The sequence below is a fragment of the Erythrolamprus reginae genome, chromosome 1 (genome assembly GCF_031021105.1).
Source record: "Erythrolamprus reginae isolate rEryReg1 chromosome 1, rEryReg1.hap1, whole genome shotgun sequence".
Classification (NCBI taxonomy): Eukaryota; Metazoa; Chordata; class Lepidosauria; order Squamata; family Dipsadidae; genus Erythrolamprus; species Erythrolamprus reginae.
Window position 1 is genome coordinate 319514571 of NC_091950.1, and position 24459 is coordinate 319539029.

Below are 24459 nucleotides of genomic sequence, written 5' to 3' on the forward strand. Positions count from 1 at the left end.
AACAATGTCATTTGGCGGGACCCAGGGGAAGAGCCTTCTCTGTGGCGGCCCCGACCCTTTGGAACCAACTCCCCCCAGATATCAGAATTGCCCCCACCCTCTTTGCCTTTCGTAAGCTCCTTAAAACCCATCTCTGTCGTCAGGCATGGGGGAACTGAGACTTTCCCTCCCCCTAGGCTTATAAAATTTATACATGGTATGTCAGTATGTATGATTGGTTTCTAAATTGGGGTTTTAAATTAACTTAAATATTAGATTTGTTTACACTGTATTATTATTGCTGTTAGCCGCCCCGAGTCTGCGGAGAGGGGCAGCATACAAATCTGATTAATAAATAAATAAATAAAATTAATTAATCAATCTTTTCACAGAATCCAATCCATAATATTGTTTCATTAAGCATTAAAAATTGAAGAGTGGTAGAGGAAAAGAAACTCTGTGATGGCTATAATCCAGGAATCCAGGATTTTTCGAATGTTGCCATATTGTGATTCTCTAAAATTATAAATGAATTTGTATGACACATCCCCACCTTTGAGGTTGAGATTCACAAGAAATAAATAAATAGGTTAAATTTTAATCATTATAATATCTATCTGAAAGATTCCCACTTTGTGATACCACAACTGGTCCGTTGGCATGTGTAAGCAAAATGAGAACTAAAATAGTTTGTGTTTTGACAGCATTCCCATTCTTCTTAGGCAATGCTAGTACAATTGTTTTAAAATGTAATCCTTGCTCTAAATTGCTGGCATCTCCCTGACTTATATTTTGATAACTCCAAAGTAACTGAAGCAGTACATTTTTTTCAAGCATCTCTTCAATGAAACCTGTTTTACTTGCCTTTGTTTGTTCCAGTAGAATAATTAGTTTTGAAGTATAAGGACCAGTGAATCACAACTCCTTAAAAAGGTGAATAGTTGAAAATATATTTCCCATGGGAAGGGAATTCCTTGTTTGAGAACCCTTTTATATAAGTCACTTACTTTATCAAGATCATTGTTGGAGACCATTCTTTATGTGTGGTGGCACAATATACATGAATTCTCAATCCCACAGTCAAATATCCAGAGGGCTGGAAACCTTGCACTTCGGTTGATATTTTCAAATGACAGATTTGACTGCAGTAAATCTGTGAACAAATGGGTAACAGATTTGGAAATATATAGGATGGATAAGACAATTACAAAGGGTAGAGGATTATTACAGAAAATATTTAATGGTGGGAAGGGCTACTATTATACTGATCTCCTGTTTTCATATCCCTCCCAAGCTGCTTGATCTGCTTCCAGAGATGGATATCAATTTGCTTATAATATTAGCACTACTTTCTTTTAAGCTTTATTCCCTTTAAGCTCTATTTTCCTTTAAGCTCTACTTTCTGGGGTCAGCATGGTCTCTCTTTCTGTAAAATTAGCCTGTGTACAAACTCAGTGCATACAGTTAGATACACATTAGGTCTCACCTTTATCTTGGAGCAGATGAGGCGTGATCTGGTGTTTAGAAATGCTTCAATCTGTACCAATAGAATAGAATATTTGTAGCTCGGGGTTGAATTGTGGAGTCTTTGGTGATCTCTGAGCATGCAAATATTTGTTTTCATGCAAATATTTAATTAGCCAACTAGATACTGTAACATCACTAGTACTAGAAGAGTGTAGGGCTTGCTGTCTTTTTTATATACTGGTGCCGTGATTTCAAACCTATGGCATGCGTGCTGGAAGTGGCATGCAGAGCCATCTCTCCAGGCCTGTGGGCAGTCGCCCATTGCACTTCCAGGTTCCAGCATGCCAGCCAGCTGGTCTTCACATGCTCAGGAGCGCCAGAAACTGGAAGAGCAGCTGCCTGGTGCACATGCGTGAACCAGGAGGATAAGTTTCATTTCCTGTGCATGTATGCACCTTGGACAGCTGGTCTTTGCATGTGCATGTCTGCCAGAAACTGGAAGATCAGGTGGCTGGTGTACATGTACATGCTAGAAAACAGGAAGAGCAGCTGTCTGGCACTCACATGCGCACGGGGCAGCTGCTCTTCCAATTTCTAGGATGGATGGATGCGCATGTTCCCATTTCGTCACTCAGTGCTGCAAAGGTTCAGCAACACTGTACTAGTGGCTTGCCTTGACAATGTTGGTGGGTGTGTTCTTGTAGTTCCTTGATTAGACTATTGTTTACTGTTGACTTGTTTGTCTGACTTGCTAATTCCTTGACTAGGGGTGTTGTTAACTTCTTGTTGGTCTATATTGTTTAGCTCACTATTGGTCTAATATAACCCTGGTGTTAATCTCTGCTTAGCTGGGTGTTGATTATTGGCAAGATGTTTTGGGCTTTGGTTTCTGTTTCGGCTTTCCAATTGTCTGGGCTGACAACAATATAGATGTTGTTTATCTTTGTATGTCTGTTGATGGCTGATTTGTCTGAGTGCTAGGAATTCTGTAGTGTTTTTAGTCTTGGCTTGATCTAGGATGCTCACAGTTTCCCAATAATAATTTAAACTTATAATTATGGTAAAGTCTGTCTGTGTGTTGAAAATGGAAGAATTATTATGTCTTCTGATTACCAATTGGTGTTAATGGATGTGCTCTGCTAGTCTTCATATTTGTCCTGTATAGTGTCTGTTATAATCCTTATACTGTATGACTGTATGCTGTAGTTGTTTGCTGTTCATTCTTCTGGGGCTGCAGGCCTTTTGGTTTCTTTAGGATGTTTTGGAGAACTTTAGTTGGTTTGTGTGCTATAGTGGTGCCAGATGCTATTGCCACCCCTTTTTTTTGGACTCAAACTTTGTTTATCAGACTATTGTCTAGGCCACGGGTAGGCAAAGTTGACTCTTCTGCGACATGTGGACTTCAACTCCCAGAATCCCTGAGCTAGCATGATTGTCTCAGGAATTCTGGGAGTGGAAGTCCACAAGTCATAAAAGAGCCAACTTTGCCTACCCCTGGTCTAGGCTGCAGCTCTTTCTCTGCTCCGAAGGTCATTCCCATATACCATTATATAAACCTCCTGTAATCTTCAGTACTTATGATATCCTTCTGGATTACTGGGTTTAGATAGTTGTGCTCAGGCAGGGAATCTGAGAAGATTTCTGGGTGATTCAGGATGAAGTACCATCAATCCACTGGGTAACTCTACCCACCCCATTCAAGATGTGATAGAAATTGTAAGTCAGTGCCTGTGGGCTATCATAATTTGAGTGGGGAGAAATAGAAGCAAAGCTCAACCAAAATAAGACAGCTGTTAATTTAAAAGCCAGGACTAACTTTGCCTCTTGATTGAATTGTTCATTCTCGGAGAGAACAGGCTTGCGATCTAAATTGAATAAATAAATATGTCATGGACTCAGAACTTCTATCAGAAAAGCAGATGGAAGTCATGGCCATGTGGGCTTTAATCTGGTCCACCAGTTGCAGCCTTAGCTGGAACATGATGTATTGATAATAGTTGCTTTTGTTCTTACTATCTCCCAGTTAGATAACTATATTTCACACTAGATGGGAGTACTTTTGAGTACCAACCAGAAACTTCTGATCCAAATTGCAAGAGTCCATATGTTCGCTGGTCAGTGTTGGTGCTACATTATTACACCATTGCTGCAGACGTTTGCATGGTTACTACTATGTTACTGAGTACAATGAAGAATTCAATTGTTTTAAAACCTTACATCAATGATGGCTAAAAGTGCAATCACTTTTACACCCATAATGCAGTGCGTGCATGATCCCCTATGCACCCCATCCCTGTGCATGTGCACATGATCCCCCTGTTTGCAGCCCACCCCATGCATACATGTGAGCCCCCCACATGTGCCCCTAAGCATGCAGGTATGGCACTACCCACCTGCAAGTTCTCTGCCCCTGCACATGAGTGCACAACTCCCATGCATGACCCCTGTGCGTGCCACACACCCATACATGTGCATGCAACCCCGCTCATGTGCACATGTCTTCTGCATGCGCACCACACATGCGCAGTAGAGACCCGTAAATCAACTGGCCGGCAGGAGCCATGCACATGTGTGGTCAAGCTGAGCTGGAGCTCTCCGTGCCACCTGTGTACACTTGCTATAGGTTCACCCTCATAGCTCCATATCAATGATGGCGAACCTTTTTTCTCTCGGGTGCCAAAATAGCATGTGCGTGCACTATCGGGCATGCATGAGTGCCCAAACTCATAATTCAATGCCAGGGGAGGGTGAAAACAACTTCCCCCATTCCCTGGAGGCCGGAAACAGAGTGTTTCCCAACTTCTGGTGGAGCCAGTGTTTCACCCACCCCAGGGTCCAAAAGCTTTCCTGGAACGGGGGGAATGTAAAAATGCCCTCCCCCATCCCCCCAGGAGGCTCTCTGGAAGCCACAAACACCCTCCCACAGCTTCTGTGCGAGCCAAAAATCAGCTGGCCAGCACACGTATGCACGTTGGAACTGAGCTAGGACAATGGTTCATGTGCCAGCAAATATGGTTCCGTGTATGCAGTGATGGGCTACCAAAATTTTTACTACCACACTGTGGACGTGGCTTATGCCTTTTCAGTGCAAATTGGGTGCTCTGGGATGGAGCTCCAAATTTTGCTACCGGAACTACGTTCCCGACCGTTCCCTTAGGAGCCCACCACTGGCACCCATGCCATAGGTTTGCTATCACTGCCCTATTTGGTTCAGAACCTGAGTATTTAAGAAGTTTATTCTCTCAGATGAGTTTGGTCACCTGGTCAAGATGGCCAAGAGCATCTGCTAAGCATCTCCAAATACCAGGAAGTGCAGTAAAAGGATCTGTTCTCTGTGACTATTTCTTATGAAACAGCCTCTTGCTGAGGTCAGAATGAACTTCATTTTTTTAAAATTTATTGTTAGAGTTGAAAGAGACCATGAAGGCCATCGAGTTCAACCCCCTGCCCAAGCAGGAACCCTATAGTACACCAATCAAGTGGCAGTTCAATCTTCTCTTAAAATTTTTTGATCTTCTGTAAACTGGTAAAAATCTAGTTCTTCTGGAAGGCCTTTAAGAATTTACTATGGAGTTATTGCCAGAAATATTAGTCTTAATCATGGATACTCGATGTTCTCTGAGCTTGGTTGTTTTTCTGCAGATGTTTTATTACCAAAATAGCTAATTTGAAGAAATGGAATTTGCTGGTTGTTTATGTATAGTAGCTTTCCCGCCAATCTTGGTTGGAGGTTTTTCTTGATGGTTCCTTGATTTGAGTATTGTTTCTTACAGGAGTGGATACAAGATTGCTTTAGTGCCGATGTGCTCAGGAACGCAACCTTGCCTGTCCATGTGAACGCACATATGCAGTACAAAAAAACCAAGATGGTGGAGCCTATGGTGCCACCTAGAGAACCGACTTGAGCATGGTAGGCCTGGTTCACTGCCAGTTCTAGCGACCCAGGCTGCCAAATTATTACCAGTTCTAGAGAACCTCTGGTTTCTTCCTTGATTGTTCCTGGTGCTGTTTGCTGCTTATCAAATGTTATATACTAGGGAAGATTTTTGATTATATCTTTTCATTGGGATATAGATGGAGTTATCTCTATAGTCTACATATCTTTGTTTTTATTTTGGTATCTAATAGTCTGGACTCCATCAGAAACAACTAGTTATTTCTACTGAAAGAACCTTTGCAGGTCATATATTTTGGTATATATTTTCAAATTCCAACTTAAGATTTTAAAATATTTTCACACGAAATGAATTTTAACTTTCAAAAATATTTTTCCTATACTTCGCTAAATGGTTTGGCCACATTGTGTAAGACTTTGGGGGAAAGTTTGTGTGACATCAATGTGTGTGAATGATAAAAGGCATCAACCCACAGATCAGTACCAAAAGGATGTTTATACAATATATATGATACGATATTCTGTTACAATAATACTGGTTTCAATCTCTTTAAAGTTATTCTTCCTTTCTCAGCAACAGCAAGTAAAGGTGTGGTAATTCAAAGCGCGCCCAAAAAAGAAGCTGAAGTTGTACCCACTAAGAAGAAAGGTTCAGTAGCATCTCAGAAGACCGTTAAGACTTCGCCTAAGGTATCTCAGGAAGGCTCAGTTTCAGCAGATGAAGACATTCCCACTCTTCCTATCATTGATGAGAATTTGCTTCAACAGGTGAAAGATATGAATGAATATTTAGAACCTTAAATTCTTTTGTGGGGGAATAAACATATCCCAAATTTGTTGTATGTGTCACTTCACCAAGTGTTTTAAGATGACTTAGCGTTTTGTAAAATTTGATGCCATGGGATTTTCTCACAAGCATGGCAAAATCTTGCTACAAAGAAAACAACCTAATTTCCATGCATGAATTTTACACAGCAGCCTGCCTCCATTTTGATCCTTCCAAGCTCTTTTCCCCAAAGAATGGTTAACTCTTTTGGGTTATTTTAATAATATCTAATTTCCACGTGATCTGGGAAAAAAAGGGTTATTTTTGGAAATTATTCAAATGCATAAATGTGTAATAAATTATGGGCAATATCAAAATGTTTAATCTGAAAAGCAATAAAAAACCTGAACTTTAACAAAATGCTATGTTCTGTGTAATTAAGATATTGATGTATGTAATTCTGGTATGGTTATTAAATTAACAGTTGTAAAATTTAATGTTAATGATTTTGGCTTTTTGCTAAAGTTTTATAGTTCAATTACCATAGATTTTTTTAATTTATTTTTATGTTATAGCCCAGATTTCTCATTGCTTCTATCTTACCATAGAGGTTTTACAGTGAACTATGATGATATATAGTTGAACTACCAAAATAATGCTAACTTACAGAATAGCAAATTAAATGTGACTAGAAATTACCACTGACAGATATGTTGTTTTTATATAACTATCATGGACGAATTCATCAAACATCTTATTTTAGCTCTTCTTTCTTTCCATTTTCTGAAGCTATGGTGGTTTAAAATAGCAGTCAAGGAGGATTTTATTGGTTTAACTTTATATATGAAATTGTAATATATTGTTTTTTCAATTTTACAGACCCACAAATATATTATACAAGCTTCCGTGTTATATAATAGTTGGCCACTTACTGAAAGTCAAATTTTATTTGTTCAGGCTCTAAAAGAATTAGAAAAAAATGAAATAAAAGGTAAGTCACTGTTTTAGGTATTTATTCTGAATTAAAAGTGTCATAGTGTTAAAACAATAAGCTTTATTTATTCATTTATTTCCAATAAATCATAACCTTCCAGTGTGACTCTCAGTACTTTATATAACAGTAACCAAAGCACAGCTAACCATAAATAACAATAATAAAAGGAATAAATCACTTCAAATGACTATGAATGATATTCTTATCATCCAGTCATCATAAAAATCAAAAGCTCCAAAGTGATGGAACTCCTGAGAGAATACTCTCCACCTCATTCACCTCTTAATTGAGGGAGGAAAATTAAAGCAGCCATTCTTGGAATGGCCAGATTTTGTAAATGTATGTAACACTATCAGCTTATGATAGTGTTAAAAGTGGATTTGCAAAGAAATGGACATGGAAGAAAAGAAAAGGAGTAAAATCCCAACTCCTGATCAAAATCATACTAAACCAGAACCGCCTGCTACCGCACGAATCCCAGCAGCCGATAAGGTCCCACAGAGTTGGCCTTCTCTGGGTCCCGTCGACTAAACAATGTCGTCTGGTGGGCCCCAGGGGAAGAGCCTTCTCTGTGGCGGCCCCAGCCCTCTGGAATCAACTCCCCCCGGAGATTAGAACTGCTCCCACCCTCCTTGTCTTCCGTAAACTACTTAAGAGTCACCTATACCACCAGGCATGGAAGATTTGAGACATCTTTCCCCCAGGCTTATTATAATTTATGTTTGGTATGTATGTGCTGTCTGGTTTTTAATTATGATAGGGTTTTTAGTTTTTTAATATTAGATTTGTGCCATTATAATATTGTTTTTATCGTTGTTGTGAGCCACCCCGAGTCTTCGGAGAGGGGCGGCATACAAATCTAATAAATTATTATTATTTATTATTAAAATATAAATTAATCTCTCAACTAAAGAAATACTAGCTAGACAGAAAAAAGAGGGTGCATAAACTGCTTGGGATAATATGAAATGAGTTATGCCATTGGCAAATATGAAAAAAAGAAGTTCGACGAAATGATGAAATAAAAGAGGTTGCGCAATGCAAGGAAATTAATTGGATTTTTACTCTCCCCCTAGAGCTGGGGAAGAGTAAAAATGCCATCCCATATCCCCCTGGAGGTTCTCTGGAAGCCAAAAACACCCTCCCAGAACTTCTGTGTGAGCCAAAAATCAGCTGGTCAGCACACACATGCACGTTGGAGCTGAGCTAAGGCAATGGCTCGCATGCCAGCAGATATGACTCTGTGTGCCACCTGTGCCATAGGTTCGTCATCATTGGAATAAACCAAATACAGCACAAAAAATGGCTGCTTTGTGGAAGCAGTCCCCCTCCCCCTGGCAAATAGATGAAGAGGAGTAAACAATAGGCTTCCAGAACTTTTGTGCTTTATTATATAAAAAGAATTATCTTAAGAGAAACATAAAAATAAATTTAGGACAACAAGAATGGGATATCGAAATATGTATGATGAAAACAAAAAGAGAAGGGAAATGAATGAGTGCTGAATGAATACAAATTGAGAGATCAACTTAAAGGATTGAATACAAATGTGAGAGATCAGCATAAAGGAAATACATTGAAGAGGCTTCTAAGGCAAAATGAATGATGTGCAGGTCACAAAGTGAATATATGAAGAAAGAGCAAATAAATTTAGAAGAAAAAAACAAGGCATGTTATAATCAGGTAAACTAGAAAATTAAAGAGAAATGTACACAAACATACATTATAATGAAGCCAGATAATTTTAGAAAGTACCGGTATATACAGTGAGCAAATATATTGAAAGCGATGTGTATATTTCTTTTCATATATGCAATTTAATTCTGTTGCAAAATACTTAATATAGAACAGAATTGAAACAAACAAAACTGTCAGGAAAATTAGAATGTATTTGAAACAAAAACTGACAAATTCTGTTATGCTGATGGTAATTTCCAAAAAATTGTGCATTAATAAAATGTTTGCTTCAAATCTTAACAATTCTTATTTCATAATGTATAAGGCAACAGTGCCATCTGCAGTAAATTATTATTGTCTAGTTTAACTGGCTAGAACAGAGCACATAGATCATCTTTGGACATTTTTAAATTAATGGAGAGAAAATATACATTTTAGAAGTTGTCTCCTGATTTAATTCCAGTAAAAAAAACGTATGTATGCTGGGAAATTTATGCTGAGGAGAAGACATAATTTTAGCTTAAAATATTGCCTTACAATGCCAGCGAAAGGCAGAGAGAACAATGGCATAATGAAACCATTCCTAATAGATGAGTTTCCAGCTCTATTTGCAAACTTCCAATGAAGAGGAAGAAACCACTCTATGCAGTATGAATTCAATCAGTCCAATCAGTTCCACTGTTTGACAGCTCTTACTATCAAGACCTTCTTCTAATATCTAAACTGTACTACATCCTTGAGGTTTTATTTCATTAACAGAATAACAGAGTTGAAGGAGACCTTGGAGGTCTTTTAATCCAACCCCTTACCTATGCAAGAAACTGTACCATTTCGGACAAATGGTTGTCCAATCTCGTCTTAAAATCCTCCAGTAGTCCTCTTTTTTTCTGGAAGAAAAGAGTCCAAACCCTCTGCAGCAGGGTTCCTCAACCATAGCAACTTCAGGATGTGTGGCCTTTCATTTTGCTGACTGGGAAATTCTAAGAGTTGAAGTCCAAGGTTGTCAAGGTTAAAAAAAAATTCTCTACAGTGTGACAATCCTTCATATAATTGAAGATAGCTGTCATGTCCCCTCTCCACCTTTTCTAGAAGCTGAACATACCTAGGTATTTTAACCATTCCTCTGGATGGATAAACATATAAAAATAGTAGGGAATTACATTCTTAGTGAAGTAAAACTATTGGAAAAAGAATAAGAATGACTAAGAATTCCTCCTCTTCTTAGATTGAGATTATCCTTCAGAATTAAATTTCATCCAGTTTGTGTTTCTTTGATGAAGGAACTTTGAATCATCCTTATTTAAAAAAAAACATTTACAAAAGTAGAATTTGAACAGGAAAAGAGTGTGGAACAAACCCATTACAGTAATATCATCACAGTAGAATTCAAAAGTGATGTTCAAAACTTCAATGATATTTTGAGGATTTATAACAGGAAAGCTTCCTTCCTGTTTTCAACCATGCCTTCCCTCCCACCTTAGCTTCTTCATCAAGAGTTTGAGGATGAGTTTGTATCCCCCCCACCACCATGTTTCATCTGTGTTTTCTTGATATGGACAGAATAAGGTTATTCTGTAGCGTGTGTGCTCGCATCGCACTCTTGCGAGCAAAAAAATTCCACACCTGGAATGCTGCGACCAATTTTGGTCACCATATTACAAAAAAGATGTTGAGACTTTGGAAAAAGTTCAGAGAAAAGCAACTAAGATGATCGAAGGCTGGAGACTAAAACATATGAAGAACAGTTGCAAGATTTGGGTTTGGCTCGTGTAAAGAAAGGAAGAAGAACAGTACTGTATTCCAATATTTGAGAGCTCAAATGATTCTCCAGAGCAGTGTTTCCCAACCTTTTTTGAGCCGCGGCACATTATTCACATTTACAAAATCCTGGGGAACATTGAGCGGGGGGGGGGGGGGTTTGGACAAAAAAATATCTCTCTTCCTCCCTTTCGCTCTATTTCTCTCTCTCCTCTTTCTTTCTTTCTCTCTCTCTCTTCCTTCCTTCCTCTTTCTTTCCCCCCTCTCTCTCCATCTCTTTGTTTCTCCCTTCCTTCCTCTCTTTTTTTGCCCTCCTTCTCTCTCCCTCCTTCCCTCCCTCAATGTCTTTCCCTCACCCTCCTTCCCCCCTCTTTCTCTCTCTCTCTTGCTTTCTCTCTCTCTCTTGCTGTCTTTCTCTCTCCCCCCTCTCTCTTTTCCTCTCTTGCTATCTCTCTTTCTCTCTCTCTCTTTTTTGCTTTATCTCTTTCTCTCCCCCCTCTCTCTCCCTCTCTCTCCTTCTCTTACTATCTCTTTCTCTCTCTTTCTGTCTCCCCTCTCCCTCTCTCTTTCTCTCTCCCTCTCTTGCTATCTCTTTCTCTCTCTTTCTCTCCCCTCTCTCTCCCTCTCTCTCCTTCTCTTACTATCTCTTTCTCTCTCTTTCTGTCTCTCCTCTCCCTCTCTCTTTCTCTCTCCCTCTTTTGCTATCTCTTTCTCTCTCTTTCTCTCCCCCCTCTCTCCCCCTCTCTTTCTCTCTCTCTCTCTTGCTATCTCTATCTCTCCCCCTCTCTCCCTCTCTCTTTCTCTCCCTCTCTTGCTATCTCTTTCTCTCCCCCCCTCTCCATCTCTCTTTCTCTCTCTCCCTCTGTTGCTATCCCCCCTCTCTCTTTCTCTCTCTCCCTCTCTTGCTATCTCTTTCTCTCCCCCTCCCTCTCTCTTTCTCTCCCTCTCTTGCTATCTCTTTCTCTTTCTCCCCTCCCTCTCTCCCTCTCTCTTTCTCTCCCTCCCTCTGTTGCTATCCCCCCTCTCTCTTTCTCTCTCTCCCTCTCTTGCTACCCCCCTCTCTCCCTCTCTCTTTCTCTCTCCCTCTCTTGCTATCTCTTTCTCTCCTCCCTCTCTCCCTCTCTTTTTCTCTCAGCAGCGGCAGCAGGGTGATCAGCTGTGAGGCGGAGCTCCGGAACTGAGGCACCGACGACGGCAGCTAGACATGTTGCTAGATGCCGTACATGCTGGCGTTGCGCTGGGCATGGACGTGGGGCTGGAGCCTCCGTCCCAGCCCAGCCAGCAGGCAAGTGCCAGTCACGCAATTCCAGCATGTCCAGCCGCCGCCATGGGTGCCTCTGTTCCGGAGCTCCGCCTCACAGCTGGCCACCCTGGCACTGCCCCACGGCTACTGCCCGCTGTCGCTGCCGCCGCCATCACTCTCCCGCTGCACGCCACCCTCCCGCTGCCGCCGCCCTCCCACCAGGCCCCAAAGCTCACCTGCTGCCGTCGCCAGGAAAGCTCCAGCCGGGCAGGGCGCTGCAGCTGCCGGAAAACTTGGAAGGCACAAATAATGAAGCTCAGGTTCCGGTCTCACAACTTTTTGATCTTCGCAAAAAGTTGCGAGACCAGAAGCTGAGCTTTTTTCTTCGCGGCACACCTGACCATGTCTCACGGCACACCGGTTGGGAAACACTGCTCCAGAGCACCAGAGGGCAGGACAAGAAACAATGGATAGAAACTAATCAAGAGGATAAGCAAAGCTATTTAAGATTTACAAAGGTATGTCAAATGAATATTGGAAGTTTAAAACTAAATAAGGGACTTTTTATCACATGGTAGACATGTGACAGAGCAAAAAGGTTTGGAGTATAACTCATATTTTAATACAGAAAATTTTGAAAATGGAGATTAGAAGGAAACCAGAACCTTTCCTTTTGGGCCTAATTGAAAAAGAACTCAAGAAAAAAATTGGAACTTGTTTATTATATATGTTGCAAGACTATTGCACAAAAATGGAAGGACAATTCAATTCCTACTATGGATGAATGGTTGCAGAACCTGACTATTTGTTCATATTATTATGAAAAAGCAAAAACTTGCGATTTGATGTTAATGCCTTATTTTACTGTAACAGAGAGAGTCAGAAGTTAATGCTTCTTTTTCTTCTTTTTTCTTATCTTTCCTCATTTCTCTTCCCCCTTTCCCACCCTACTGCTTTTCTATTTATTTTTGTATTTTACAATATTTTTTAATTCAATAAAAAATGTTAAACATAAAAAAAGAGGAGAAGCAACCTGGAATTAAGGAGACGCTTTCTAACAGTGGAACAGTTTACTTTCAGAAATACTGGATGCTTTATCACTAGAGGTTTTTAAGAAGATACTGGACAGCCACCTGTCTGAATTAGTATAGGATCTCCTGCTTGAGCAGTGGGCTGGACTAGAAGACCTCCACGGTCCCTTCCAGCTCTATTGCATTCTAAATTCTTGAACAAACAATAAATGTGCATTTGAGATACAAATTATCAAATTGGAAAGGAATACTTTTATGAGAAAATACATCAACAAGAAATATTGTCAATATTGCTTAATGCAAAAGAACAAATCATGTCAAAGTGGCGAACTGTCCCACTCCTTCTTGAATCATTTGGATGGAGAACAGTTGATGAAAGAAATATTCTGAATTGAGCAGATTTCTATCTTTCTCAAACTTCAGCTTGATTGAACATCAAGAAGCTCACTTCCATATCTAGGGAAAATCATTTTAAGTGCTTCGGGATCATCATGAAAAATTATTTGATATCATTTTCAGTTGTCAGTCTTTGGATATGCCTCAACTTCCATTAATGATGATCTCCTTCTAAACTAATGCTAGGCCAAGTGTTCAACCCATTTCCCCCCAGTTCTATGAAAGAGGATAGTCCAGAAAGACATTTCAAAGAGTTCCCTACATTGCTTTGGTTGTGTCCAACAAATTCCATAAAGCTGAAAAATCTAGACACACCATATAGCTAAAGAGAAATCATAATCATTCCCAAATATGAGATATATTTTAGCCCCCCCTTTCTGGATATTTAAGCCAAGAATCCCTGTCCCCACTCAGATTTATTAATTAATTCAAATCAGATGGATGGATGGATGGATGGATGGATGGATGGATGGATGGATGGATGGATGGATGGATACATAGATACATAGATACATAGATACATAGATAGATACATAGATAGATAGATACATACATAGATACATAGATACATAGATACAAATTGTGAATGGAATATTGCTACTTTTATGTTGGCATTTTGGACTTGTCTCAATGTTAATTCTTTGAATGGTGCATAGAATGTATCTAGCTCTGCATTTTGGATGTATGAATAAGTACCTCATCAGCATAAGAGCACAGAATAGAAACTCTATTCCAAAGTTGTTTATCTATCAGAAAGTTGCTTCTGCTCCAGCTCTCTCCCCCTGTGCCATCCTAAACACCTCCCCTGTCTGCTCTGGAAAATTGGGTGAAAAGGGATTGAAAAGGGACGGGAAGTCACACTGTATGAAAAGAACATTCATTTAATATTGATTATAACTCTGTGTGCTTTTGGTATGCCAAATATGGATCTGGAAAAAAAAGATATTCAAGCACAAATGTTTCAAATGATGAGTGTTTAAATTTGTTGTTTGAATAAAATTATATGCAGCTCGTCCTGTTGAGAAACACGAAGAGAATGTATCTGTGTTAAGTCCAGATATCCATAGCAATTTAGAAAGTCAAAAGTCTGCAGGTTCTTCCAAAACCACTAGAAAAACCAAAGAAAAAACAACTGACAAAACAGAAAAGGCGCCTAAAGAGAAACCAGTAACAACTGTTGCTAGACCAGAATCACAAGTAAGAATAAATGACTTTAACTTCTAAATGTACAAAATAACAGTGTAGATTTCTCAGGGTTTGCTTGTTAGCCTATCCATGTCTTTCCCATATTACAGTTAGAGGAGAAAGCAGAAATTTTCCTTGTGTTTTTTATCTCACTCGTATCCAACCCCCAACTTTGGTACATTTGTTAAAATTGTCATAGTTGAGCCCTGGTATACTGCTATCTTGAGATACTGTATCTATCTTGAAATCCAGAATGGTGCCTTTTGATAATATTATCATTACATTTTTCTGAATAACTATATTATTCAAGTCACAGTTGCCCATGCATGGGACTTGTAGGGGGAGGGGAGATATATTACAGGTAGTCCTCATTTAACAATGAGCAACTGTTTGAAGTTAAAACAGGGCTGAAAAAAGTGAGTTACAATCAGTCCTTGCACTTACCACCACCATAGTGTCCCCATTGTCAAGTTGTAGCATCACATAGTCACCTGAATACTATTTGCAACCTTCCTAACTAGTTTTCAAAAAGTAAAAATCAGTGAGGAAACCATCAGGTTTCAAGTTATGATCCCATGACCTTTTGATTAAGGACCACCGGTGATTCATTTAACAACTGCAACTGGGACTGCTATTGTTAAGTAGGGCAGTCACATTATGTTTCTCTCAATGACTGCTTTAGTCATTTAATAGTAGACTTCTCAATCCTAATAAGGATTATTAAATGAGGATTACCTGTACCCATTTTTTCAAGAACATTGATGATCCATATAAGAAATTGACAAATATGTTTTTAAAATTCAGATTGCTTGGCTTAGATTTTTTAAACCGAACATTGATGAGAACCCCAAAGGTGCTTTTTCAAGAGGCAACTGGACTTTCTGGTTTTTCTTTGAGGAGATTTAGATTCTCATTCAAGAAGCTTTGCTGAAGAAGTTTGCCTCTTGAAAAAGCACCAATCAAGACCTGGATGACTGAGAATCTCCATTGACACTGATTAAAGTCGCGTTTTGGGAGATAGGTGAAAAGTTGGTGTTGATTCTCAGAGATGACGTAGAAACATTTTCTATCTTCACATGTTCCAACAGTGTAGCCACTGTAAACCTCAGTCCATCCACCTCATTGATGGTTAACTTATGGTCAGAAATCTTCTCTTCTTCCTATTAAATTGCATCTAATATATGAATTCCTCCAGGCTGTATTTTAACATGGGTTGATTTCATGAAGGTCTTTTGCTCATTAGAGTTAAATCCTAGTCCACTGGCTCAACTTCATAATTAGCTATCCTTATCCTGCTATAAGACAATTATGACTGCTAGTATCAGTTAAGATGTGCATTTATCCAAAGGGGAAAAAAACAGTGCACAGAATTTGCCAATACAGGTAGTCCTTGAGGTATGAACAGCCATTTAACAATTGTTCAAAGTTATGAATAGACTTCAAAAGTGCACTTTACTACAGGGTTCAAAATTGCAGCCCACGAGATTCCTCTACAGTCATGTGACCGGGATTCAGCCACTCCTGAAGTGGTAGCTATTTTTTTCTTGTTCACATGACCAATCAATATTGGAGTCTTTACAGCCAGCCTACTTTTTTCTTTCCTGATCATTGCTGCCAAGTGGAGGAGTAGCAGAGAGAATCTTTTGTTGCTGTAGACTTGAGGACTAGACTACCATAGTTGCCTTTGTTTCTTTTTCATTATACGGTGCTTGTTTGTAAGTTCAAACTGCTTTTCTTATTTGTAAGTAGGTTGCAAACTTCTGTGCTTTGTTTGTAAGTACTTTACAAAGATAAGTTTTTTCCCCCTATCATTGTATTTGTATGCATTTGCTTTAGAATTCTTGCAGAACTACAAGACAGTGTCTTCAGAAAACATATTTAGCATCAGAAAGTTCCTTTGCATTCTACTGTAATTTGTTGTGATATAAGTTTGAGATTGATTGTGGAAAGACTGCTTACACACTGTACTGTACTGTACTGTACTGTTTAATGTGTTTGCTTTTGCTTTGAGGATTAGTATATACTACTATAGGTTGCTTGTAGAACAGCTGATGGGAGGGCAGCAGCTTCACTAGAGCCATGCAAATTAATTCCCCAAGTCCAATTTAAGTCTTGGCCCTTGTCTAGAGTTGTTGCAGGCCCTCAGAGGCGGAGGGCCACCAGGCCTTTCTAAAACAGCTAATGGAGCTCCCAAATTCTCTAGCTACTTGGTTGATGGCAGTAGTCACTTAACAACCAAAGTAAACAACAAGTCCAATGTTCATTATTTAACAACCTAGTTGATTCGCTTAACAAGCAACATTTTAAAAAGTCATAAAAATGGCTCCAATTTATTTTATGGAATTTTGATTTGTGACCCTATTTTACTTATATATTCAGATTTTTATGCTGTCCAATCTAAAAATGAAACACACAATGTAATATTAGGATCCCTTAAAAACAATTTAAAACCAACAATTAAAAACAATTAAAACAGTTTAAAAATCATATATATCATTAATGGCTAGATCCTGATGTTATACCCAAGCCTGCCGGAAAAGCCAGGTCTTTAGAGCTTTCTGGAAGGCCAGTAGGGTGGGGCTAATCCTGATCTCAGGAGGCAGCTGGTTACAAAGAGTCGGAGCAGCTACAGAGAAGGCCCTCCCCCACAGGCCCATTAGCCTATACTGTTTAGCTGACAGGACCCAGAGAAGACCAACTCTGTGGGCCCTTATCAGTCGCTGGGAGCTATGTGGTAGAAGGCAGTCTCGAAGATAGTCTGGCCCTAAGCCATGTCGGGGTTTAAATGGTCAGGCTTCAGTAGAGTCATATCTTGAGGACTATCTATATTTATCAATAAAATTTATCAATAAAATCTATCAGAATAGTTCACTGGGAGACATTCTGAATTTGAAAGTCAGGTGGATACAGAGCCACTTTTGCCTATCTGTGTACTTCTTTTTCCAGCAATCTGATCCTAACAAACCCTTCTGGATTTTGCGCCTGGTTGTTGAGCAAAATGAGACAGATGCAGTTGATCTGAAGAAAGATACTGAGAGAGCAGATGAGATCAAGGCTATGAAGCAAGCTTGGGAGGCTGCGGAACCAGGAAGAGCTATCAAGGTAACAGGGTCGTGCTTTTATTCAGTATGTAACATGTAAACTACTGAGGCCCAGCAATTACTACCCGAAAAGGGTGGAAAAAACAATTCCCAAGAGTGATTGATCAGTAATGCAAAGATTTAGGATTAGCGAAACAATGGATATACCTCATTTTTCTGTTTTTGAATTCTGTTGGTGCTGATAGCTGAAATTAAATCTAAATGTCAAATAAAGAAACTCCTGAATTCCACTACAGTATATACGTTTGAGTTAGGAAGATACCGTAAGCTGATCTTGACAGCTGTAATGATCTCTGTAGATAATTAAAAACAAATATTTGTGTATAACTTGGAGACAGTTACCTTATAGTAACATAGGTAGTCTTTAGTTTCCTACCACAATTGAGGCCAAAATTAATGTTGCTATGTGAAATAGTCGTTAAGTGAGTTTTGCCCTATTTTACGACATTTCTTGCCACAATTGTTAAGTGAATCATTGCAGATGTTACGTTAGTAACGTTGTTAAGTGAATCTGGTTTGTCAGAAGGTCGCAAAAGTTGACCACATGACCTTGGGACATTGCAACTGTCATAAATATTAACCAGTTGCCAAGCATCCTAATTTTGATCATGTGACCAAAAGACGTAAGTGTGAAAAACAGTCATAAGTCATTTTTTTTCAGTGCCATTGTAACTTTGAATAGTGAACTGTTGTAAGTTGAGGACTACCTGAACATCAACATAAAATTAGAAATCCAAGAATTAAATCTTAAGAACATTTAAATCTGAAATAAAGCTTGATAATTTCAACAAGAAATATACCTGAATTATTTGCATGTTTTTTTTAATGTGCTTACATTGATCTGATTGTCTAGTGGTTTTGTAGGCACATCTATACAGTTTTCTTAGCAACAATACTATAGTTGTTTACCTTTTCCTTTGTTCATGAGACTGAAATATTAACTTTCCCCTATTTTATTTTATTGCTGAATCAGGCGTTCATTTCATCACAAAAATAATAAAATGTAAAATATTTTGCCATCAATTGCAAAATATTTTAAATTCAGTATTCAGTTTAAGAACCCCATTGAATTCATTAGGGAATGTCTGAATTAACAGACATTAGATTGCGCTGTACAAAAGATAAACTTCTTGCTACTTAAAAAGTTGATATTTATGTCAAGATCTGATGTGGTTGTTTATTAATTTATATTTACAGTTCTTACTCCAGGACTATGTTTAGCCTATTAATTATATCATCATTTTCTCCCTTTATCACTATTAAGCTGTATTCCATGGTTTACTTCAAAACCACTAATGTGAAATATTAATTAAGCTGTTATCTATAAGTTTGCTTCCATCTGAAATTAGCACCTAGTGGCTATTAGACATGTCAATGTTTGACATCAGTATGAAAGTGATTTGTCCCTGCCTTCTTTCAAGATTTTTTAAAATATATATTTCCCAGCAAGTCTATCCTTTTAGGATTACCTAGTGATCTTCCATTTAAGAATTGAATAGATCTGACCCTGCTTAACTCTTTTAAGATCAGTGAAAGTCATCTACCTCTACCACCTCCTATGCTATTCTTACTAGCAATGTGTATTAACTCTACCAAAATGCCTTTGTTAAATGTGATCATTTCCATGCATTCACTGAAAGTAGAACATTCTACAGGTGGGTTTTTGGGTCACTCCAGATAATGTTCTTAGAGAACATTCTACACCAAGCATCAAACTCATTACAAATGCAATATAATACTCAAATTACAAACAAGATCTTCTTATAGTTTTCTGCTGAGAGTTACTCATCTGTTTTCATTTCCAATTGCTTTAAAAACTGCTTTATTTGTGTGTGTGTGTGTGTGTGTGTGTGTGTGTGTGTGTGTGTGTGTGTTAGTTTAATGTACCCAAAGTTGTTTTTATTACTCAACTGCTAGCAGTTAAACAACTCTTGAGTTGCATAATCTAAAGGCAAAAATATTGATATTTTTGTTTCTGGTGCTGTCATTTCAAACACAGCAGCTGAATGTTGTGACATGAATCATTCATCCATGTGTTTGCTTTCATCCAATGACTCATATTCTTAGTTGCAAAGCAAATAATAATTAAACTACTCAGCCTAAAACCTAAGCTGTGTTATTTCTGGCCACATGCTACTAATGTAAACCAAATCCTAGTAGATTAATATCTTGGAAACTGCCACAATTGCATATACTGTATTACAGGCCAATATCGATAAAGGAGAATATAGGATTGAAATGAGATAACTAGATAACGTCGGCACTGATGATGTTATCTATTTTGGGTAATAAAACATATGCAAAAAAACAACCAAGCTCAGAGAGTATCAAGGACCTGCCATAGGCCAATATAGTTAAAAGAGCATTATAAGGAACTTGCCATGCTCTGGAAACCAAAGTCTTCTATGCTGGGTAGTCAGTTTCTAATTAGGAAAACAACCATGGCAAAGGAGAATTTGATGTCTTATTCGGTAGGAAGCATATTTCATTCTTTCCTGCCAGATAGAAATTTCAGCTGATGTGTTGGCTTAGGATCAAGGACTTCATAATTGCTGGCAAGACTATTAGCAAGAGAAAAATCCGCCAAACCTGGATTGAATATGATGCCAGTTTATGGTTCACACATGTATTACAAAGCCATATTTTTCTTGTCATTGATGATTCATTGTTGTCTATATCAGTGCCATAACATTTTACATTGTTCAACTTTAGCTATGCTAATTGTGATTTCATATCCTCCTTGGATTTGATGCTACTAATTAATAGCTAAAACTCAAAGTAGCAAGCAAATACAGAGGAGGAGCAAGAAACTGAAAGTCATGTACAGTAAAATACAGGTTCAGTCTTGTCTGAACCTGAAATATAAGCAATCAAATATTTTCCAAATGATACATCAACATTCTCCCAATATAACCTGTGAAACTGAAACCTTTGCTTCCTCTCCTCGTCAGATTTCATGATGCTGAAAAGCTAGATATAGTGAGACAGCATGAAATATTTTATTGTGTTATATTTATTGTGTTTCAGAGGGAAAAGTCTGCTAGAGAAGTTGTGCAGTAATGAGATCAGTAATAAATCAGTCCCAGCTCAAATGTTTATAATCTACATGACACATCACAAAAGAAAAAAATAATAATGATTCCTTTCTTACTTTTGTAACATTCTCATATTGATCAAGTAGAATGGAAACTGGTCCTCTGGCAGAGTCTCTAGAATAAATCTTCATTTTCTTGTTACCATCTTATATAACTTGATGGAATAGTTGGTATTAGAGCACATTTCAGAGAAGAACCAGAATATATTGTCAGAATTTGACTGTATATTAGGCTTTCCACATATCTGTCTGCTTTTCTTTTGCTTTCCCAAATAGCTGGGTTGTAGATCCTTCAACTGTATTATATTTTGATTTTTTTTAAATTCAGACATGTTTTATCACATTGTATTCTCTGGTCTTCATTCTTCATTCTTATTTGCTGATTGATCTTGACATTTATTTTCTGTTACTTGCCTTTTATCGATCATTGAATTTTCAAGACAGAACTTGTAGGAGTTTCATGCCTTAGTGGCAGGGGACATTTACTAATACAGTGGTACCTCTACCTACAAACACCTCTACTTACGAACTTTTCTAGATAAGAACCGGGTGTTCAAGATTTTTTTGCCTCTTCTCAAGAACCATTTTCTACTTACAAACCTGAGCCTCCAAAACTGTAACTGAAAAAGGCAGGGAGAAACCTCTGTGGGTCCTCTCTATGAATCTCCTGGGAGGAAACAGGGCCGGAAAAGGTGAGGAGAAGCCTCTGTGGGGCCTCTTTAGGAATCTCCTGGGAGGAAACAGGGCCTCTACCCACCCTGTGGTTTCCCCAATCACACACATTATTTGCTTTTACATTGATTCCTATGGGAAAAATGCTTCTTCTTACAAACTTTTCTACTTAAGGACTTGGTCACAGAACAAATTAAGTTCATAAGTAGAGGTACCACTGTATAACATTGTTGGTTCTCTCATCACATGTTCATATATTTGAGGGGTGCTGCAAAGAGGAAGTGGTCAAGCTATTTTTCAAAAGGCCTGAAGGCCAGACAAGCAATAACAGTTGGAAACTGAACAAGGAGAGGTTCAACCTGGAAATAAGGAGATTTTTTCTGATAGTGAGAGCAATGGAATAGCTTGCCTTCAGAAGTTGTGGGAGCTTCATCATTGGAAGTTTTCAAGAAGTGATTGGACTGCCATCTGTCAGAAATGGTGTAGGGTCTCCTGCTTGGGTGGTGGGTGGGGCTAGATGACCTAAAAGGTCCCTTCCAACTCTGTTAATATGAAAGCATTATAAGTCATTCAGCCCTCAGCCTTTATGAGCCCTTAGCTATTTTAAAGTGAGAGGTGATTGGATTTAATTTATCTGAAATAAGACTGTGTAGTACTTAATTTACAAAAGAGAAAAGTACTTTGGAGGGATTGACATAGCACCAGTCTGCAATTTCTTAAAACAGCTGCATCTTTTCTTAGAATAACGTTTGTAATGCAAATCCAGTAAAAGAGCCCATTTGGCTTAAGAAATTGTAGAAAGATGCTCCGTGCATATCTCCCCATATTCCAGGGCATCTTTTGTCTTCAGATTCAGAATGCTGCTGCTACTGCTGCTATCCATTCAGGTGCATCTGATTCCCAACTATTCTATAGACCAGCTTTCTTCACATTTTCCAAGTCAATTTTCTTCCTGTCTAGTTTTTCATGGTACACCTGTCTCAACCTGTTATTGCAGGAAAGTGAATTTTTCTAACACACTCAATCTCTTCACCCTTGATTGTTATTTTGACATTTCCATTCCTCACAATGATCATAAGCTAGGTCTTTGGTGTTCGTGAAGTGGCCAAATTTCTTGCTTCCTTTTTTAATCCTTTTGATACTTTAGGCCTTCTTTGGTTTCTGAGAGGAGACTTGTGCTTATCAAAGACTGCTGATGTTCCTTCTGCCAATCTTTACTCCAATTTTTGATTCTTCAAGTTCCAGTTTCTCGTAATCTCTTTGACATACATATTGAATAAGAAAGGTGGAAGAATTCAACTTTGCTGTACTCTTTTCTCTAAACCTGAACCAATCAGGGTTCGCACAGTGATTTCCTAATGTATAGCAACTGCATCACATTGACCAGTTGTGTTGGCATCCCCAGGTCTTAAAGGATTTGCAACAACTTGTCATGATCACAATCAAAGGCTTCTTGTAATGAATAAATCAGTTGTAAATGCTACATATCCCTTATCTGAAAGGCAAATTCATGCTTTTATTCCATCAATTCTAGGGAACAGTATCAATCTGCTCATTTGCAAACCATTTCTTATTGCTTAAGGTCTGTTTTACATGGGAAATGAAGGTATATTTCTGTTAATTTAAAAAAAATCACCAATTTGCAGCTCTACTGTGCCATATTTTATGTTTCATGGCTATAAGGAAGAACAGTTCAAAAGCCAGTCAGTCAGTTCTTTTTTATATGCCAATGGACAGGCTATTGGAATCATGCAGATGCCTTTGACAGTATTATATAAAAATGTATATGGAAAAAAAAAATTGTATTGATGTTATATATATTTATACCCAGGTAGGTTATAGAAGCTCCCAAAGCAAGGATATTACTGATACTTATGACTATGTTAGGTGTTTTAGGCCTATCCATCTATAAAATTAAATTGTTGTTCAATTCTGTAAATATTAAAATGTTTCTGTGTCAAAATGGCTTCATAGGTAACAGAACATGTAGGGTTGTCCTTCTAATTTTCTGCAACAAATTTCTGTTTCCCAGGCTGCTCAAGAACGTGTGCGTTATGTTAATATGTGCTCTAAAAAAGGCCTGGTGGAAGCTGAGACTGAGATTACCAGCCCTACTACAAGTTCAAGGGAAGCAGGTAGGCATGGGCAATACAAACATGATATTAAGCATTCATGAAAGAAAAAACTTGGTCATGGAGATTTCAAAATCATGGAAAGGAGAATGTTGCAAGTGATTCAACTACAGAATAGAAAGACAAGAAACAATGGATGGAAATTAACAAGGGAGAGACGCAACCTAAAACTAAGGAGAAAATTCCTAATGGTGGGAGCAGTCAATCAGTGGAATAGCTTGCCTTCAGAAATAATGGGTGCTTCATCACTGGAGGTTTTCATAAAAAAAGACTGGACATCCATTGGTCTAAAATGCCATAGGGCAGTGATGGAGAACCTTTTTTTCCTTGGGTGCCGAAAGAACGTGGGCAAGCACTAGCGCGTATATGTGAGTGCCCACACCCTAATTCCATGCCTGGGGAAGGCAAAAAGAGCTTCCCCCATCCCATGGAGGCTCTCTGGAGGCCGGAAATGGTCTGTTTCTGGCGGGCCCAGTAGGCTAGTATTTTGCTCTGCCCAGGCTCCAAAGGCTTCCTGGGAGTTGGAGGAGGGTAAAAACGCTCTCTCCCAGCCCCCTGGAGGCTCTCTGGAAGCCAAAAATGCCCTCCCAGAGCCTCTGTGAGCACGTGCACATTGGAGCTGAGCTAGGGCAATAGCTCGGGTGCCAGCAGATATAGCTCCACGTGCCACCTGTGGCACTCATACCATAGGTTCGCCATCAATGGTATAGGGCAGTGTTTCCCAACCTTGGCCACTTGAAGTTATCTGGACTTCAACTCCCAGAATTCCCCAGCCAGCGTTTGCTGGCTGGGAATTCTGGGAGTTGAAGTCCAAATATCTTCAAGTAGCCAAGGTTGGGAATCACTGGTATAGGGTCTCCTACTTGAGCAGGGGTTTCTTTGAACTATTCTATGTTCTAGAAGTGGCGTGAGGGAATTAATATTTCCACTTATAATATATGGAAATGGGCAAAATTAAAGTTGAACTGATTTTTTTTCCTGCCGGTTATTGGCAGAGGTGAAAAAGCAATACACAAAGAATACTTTTTTAAAAAGATATTCAGCTCTGCAGGGTCACAGCAGTATAAGG

General features: G+C 38.8%; 1 protein-coding gene across 4 annotated transcripts in view; it reads left to right on the forward strand.

The window, feature by feature from the left end:
- The window catches only part of ADGB (androglobin), a 98439-nt gene that overhangs the window by 66501 nt on the left and 7479 nt on the right, over positions 1-24459 (forward strand). For all 4 annotated transcript variants that reach the window (XM_070733677.1, XM_070733674.1, XM_070733676.1 and 1 more), the window contains 5 exons: positions 5916-6109; positions 6987-7098; positions 14216-14403; positions 17338-17493; positions 23291-23393. In XM_070733677.1, coding sequence (XP_070589778.1) covers positions 5916-6109; positions 6987-7098; positions 14216-14403; positions 17338-17493; positions 23291-23393 — 753 coding nt within the window. The remainder of the gene's footprint in view (positions 1-5915; positions 6110-6986; positions 7099-14215; positions 14404-17337; positions 17494-23290; positions 23394-24459) is intronic.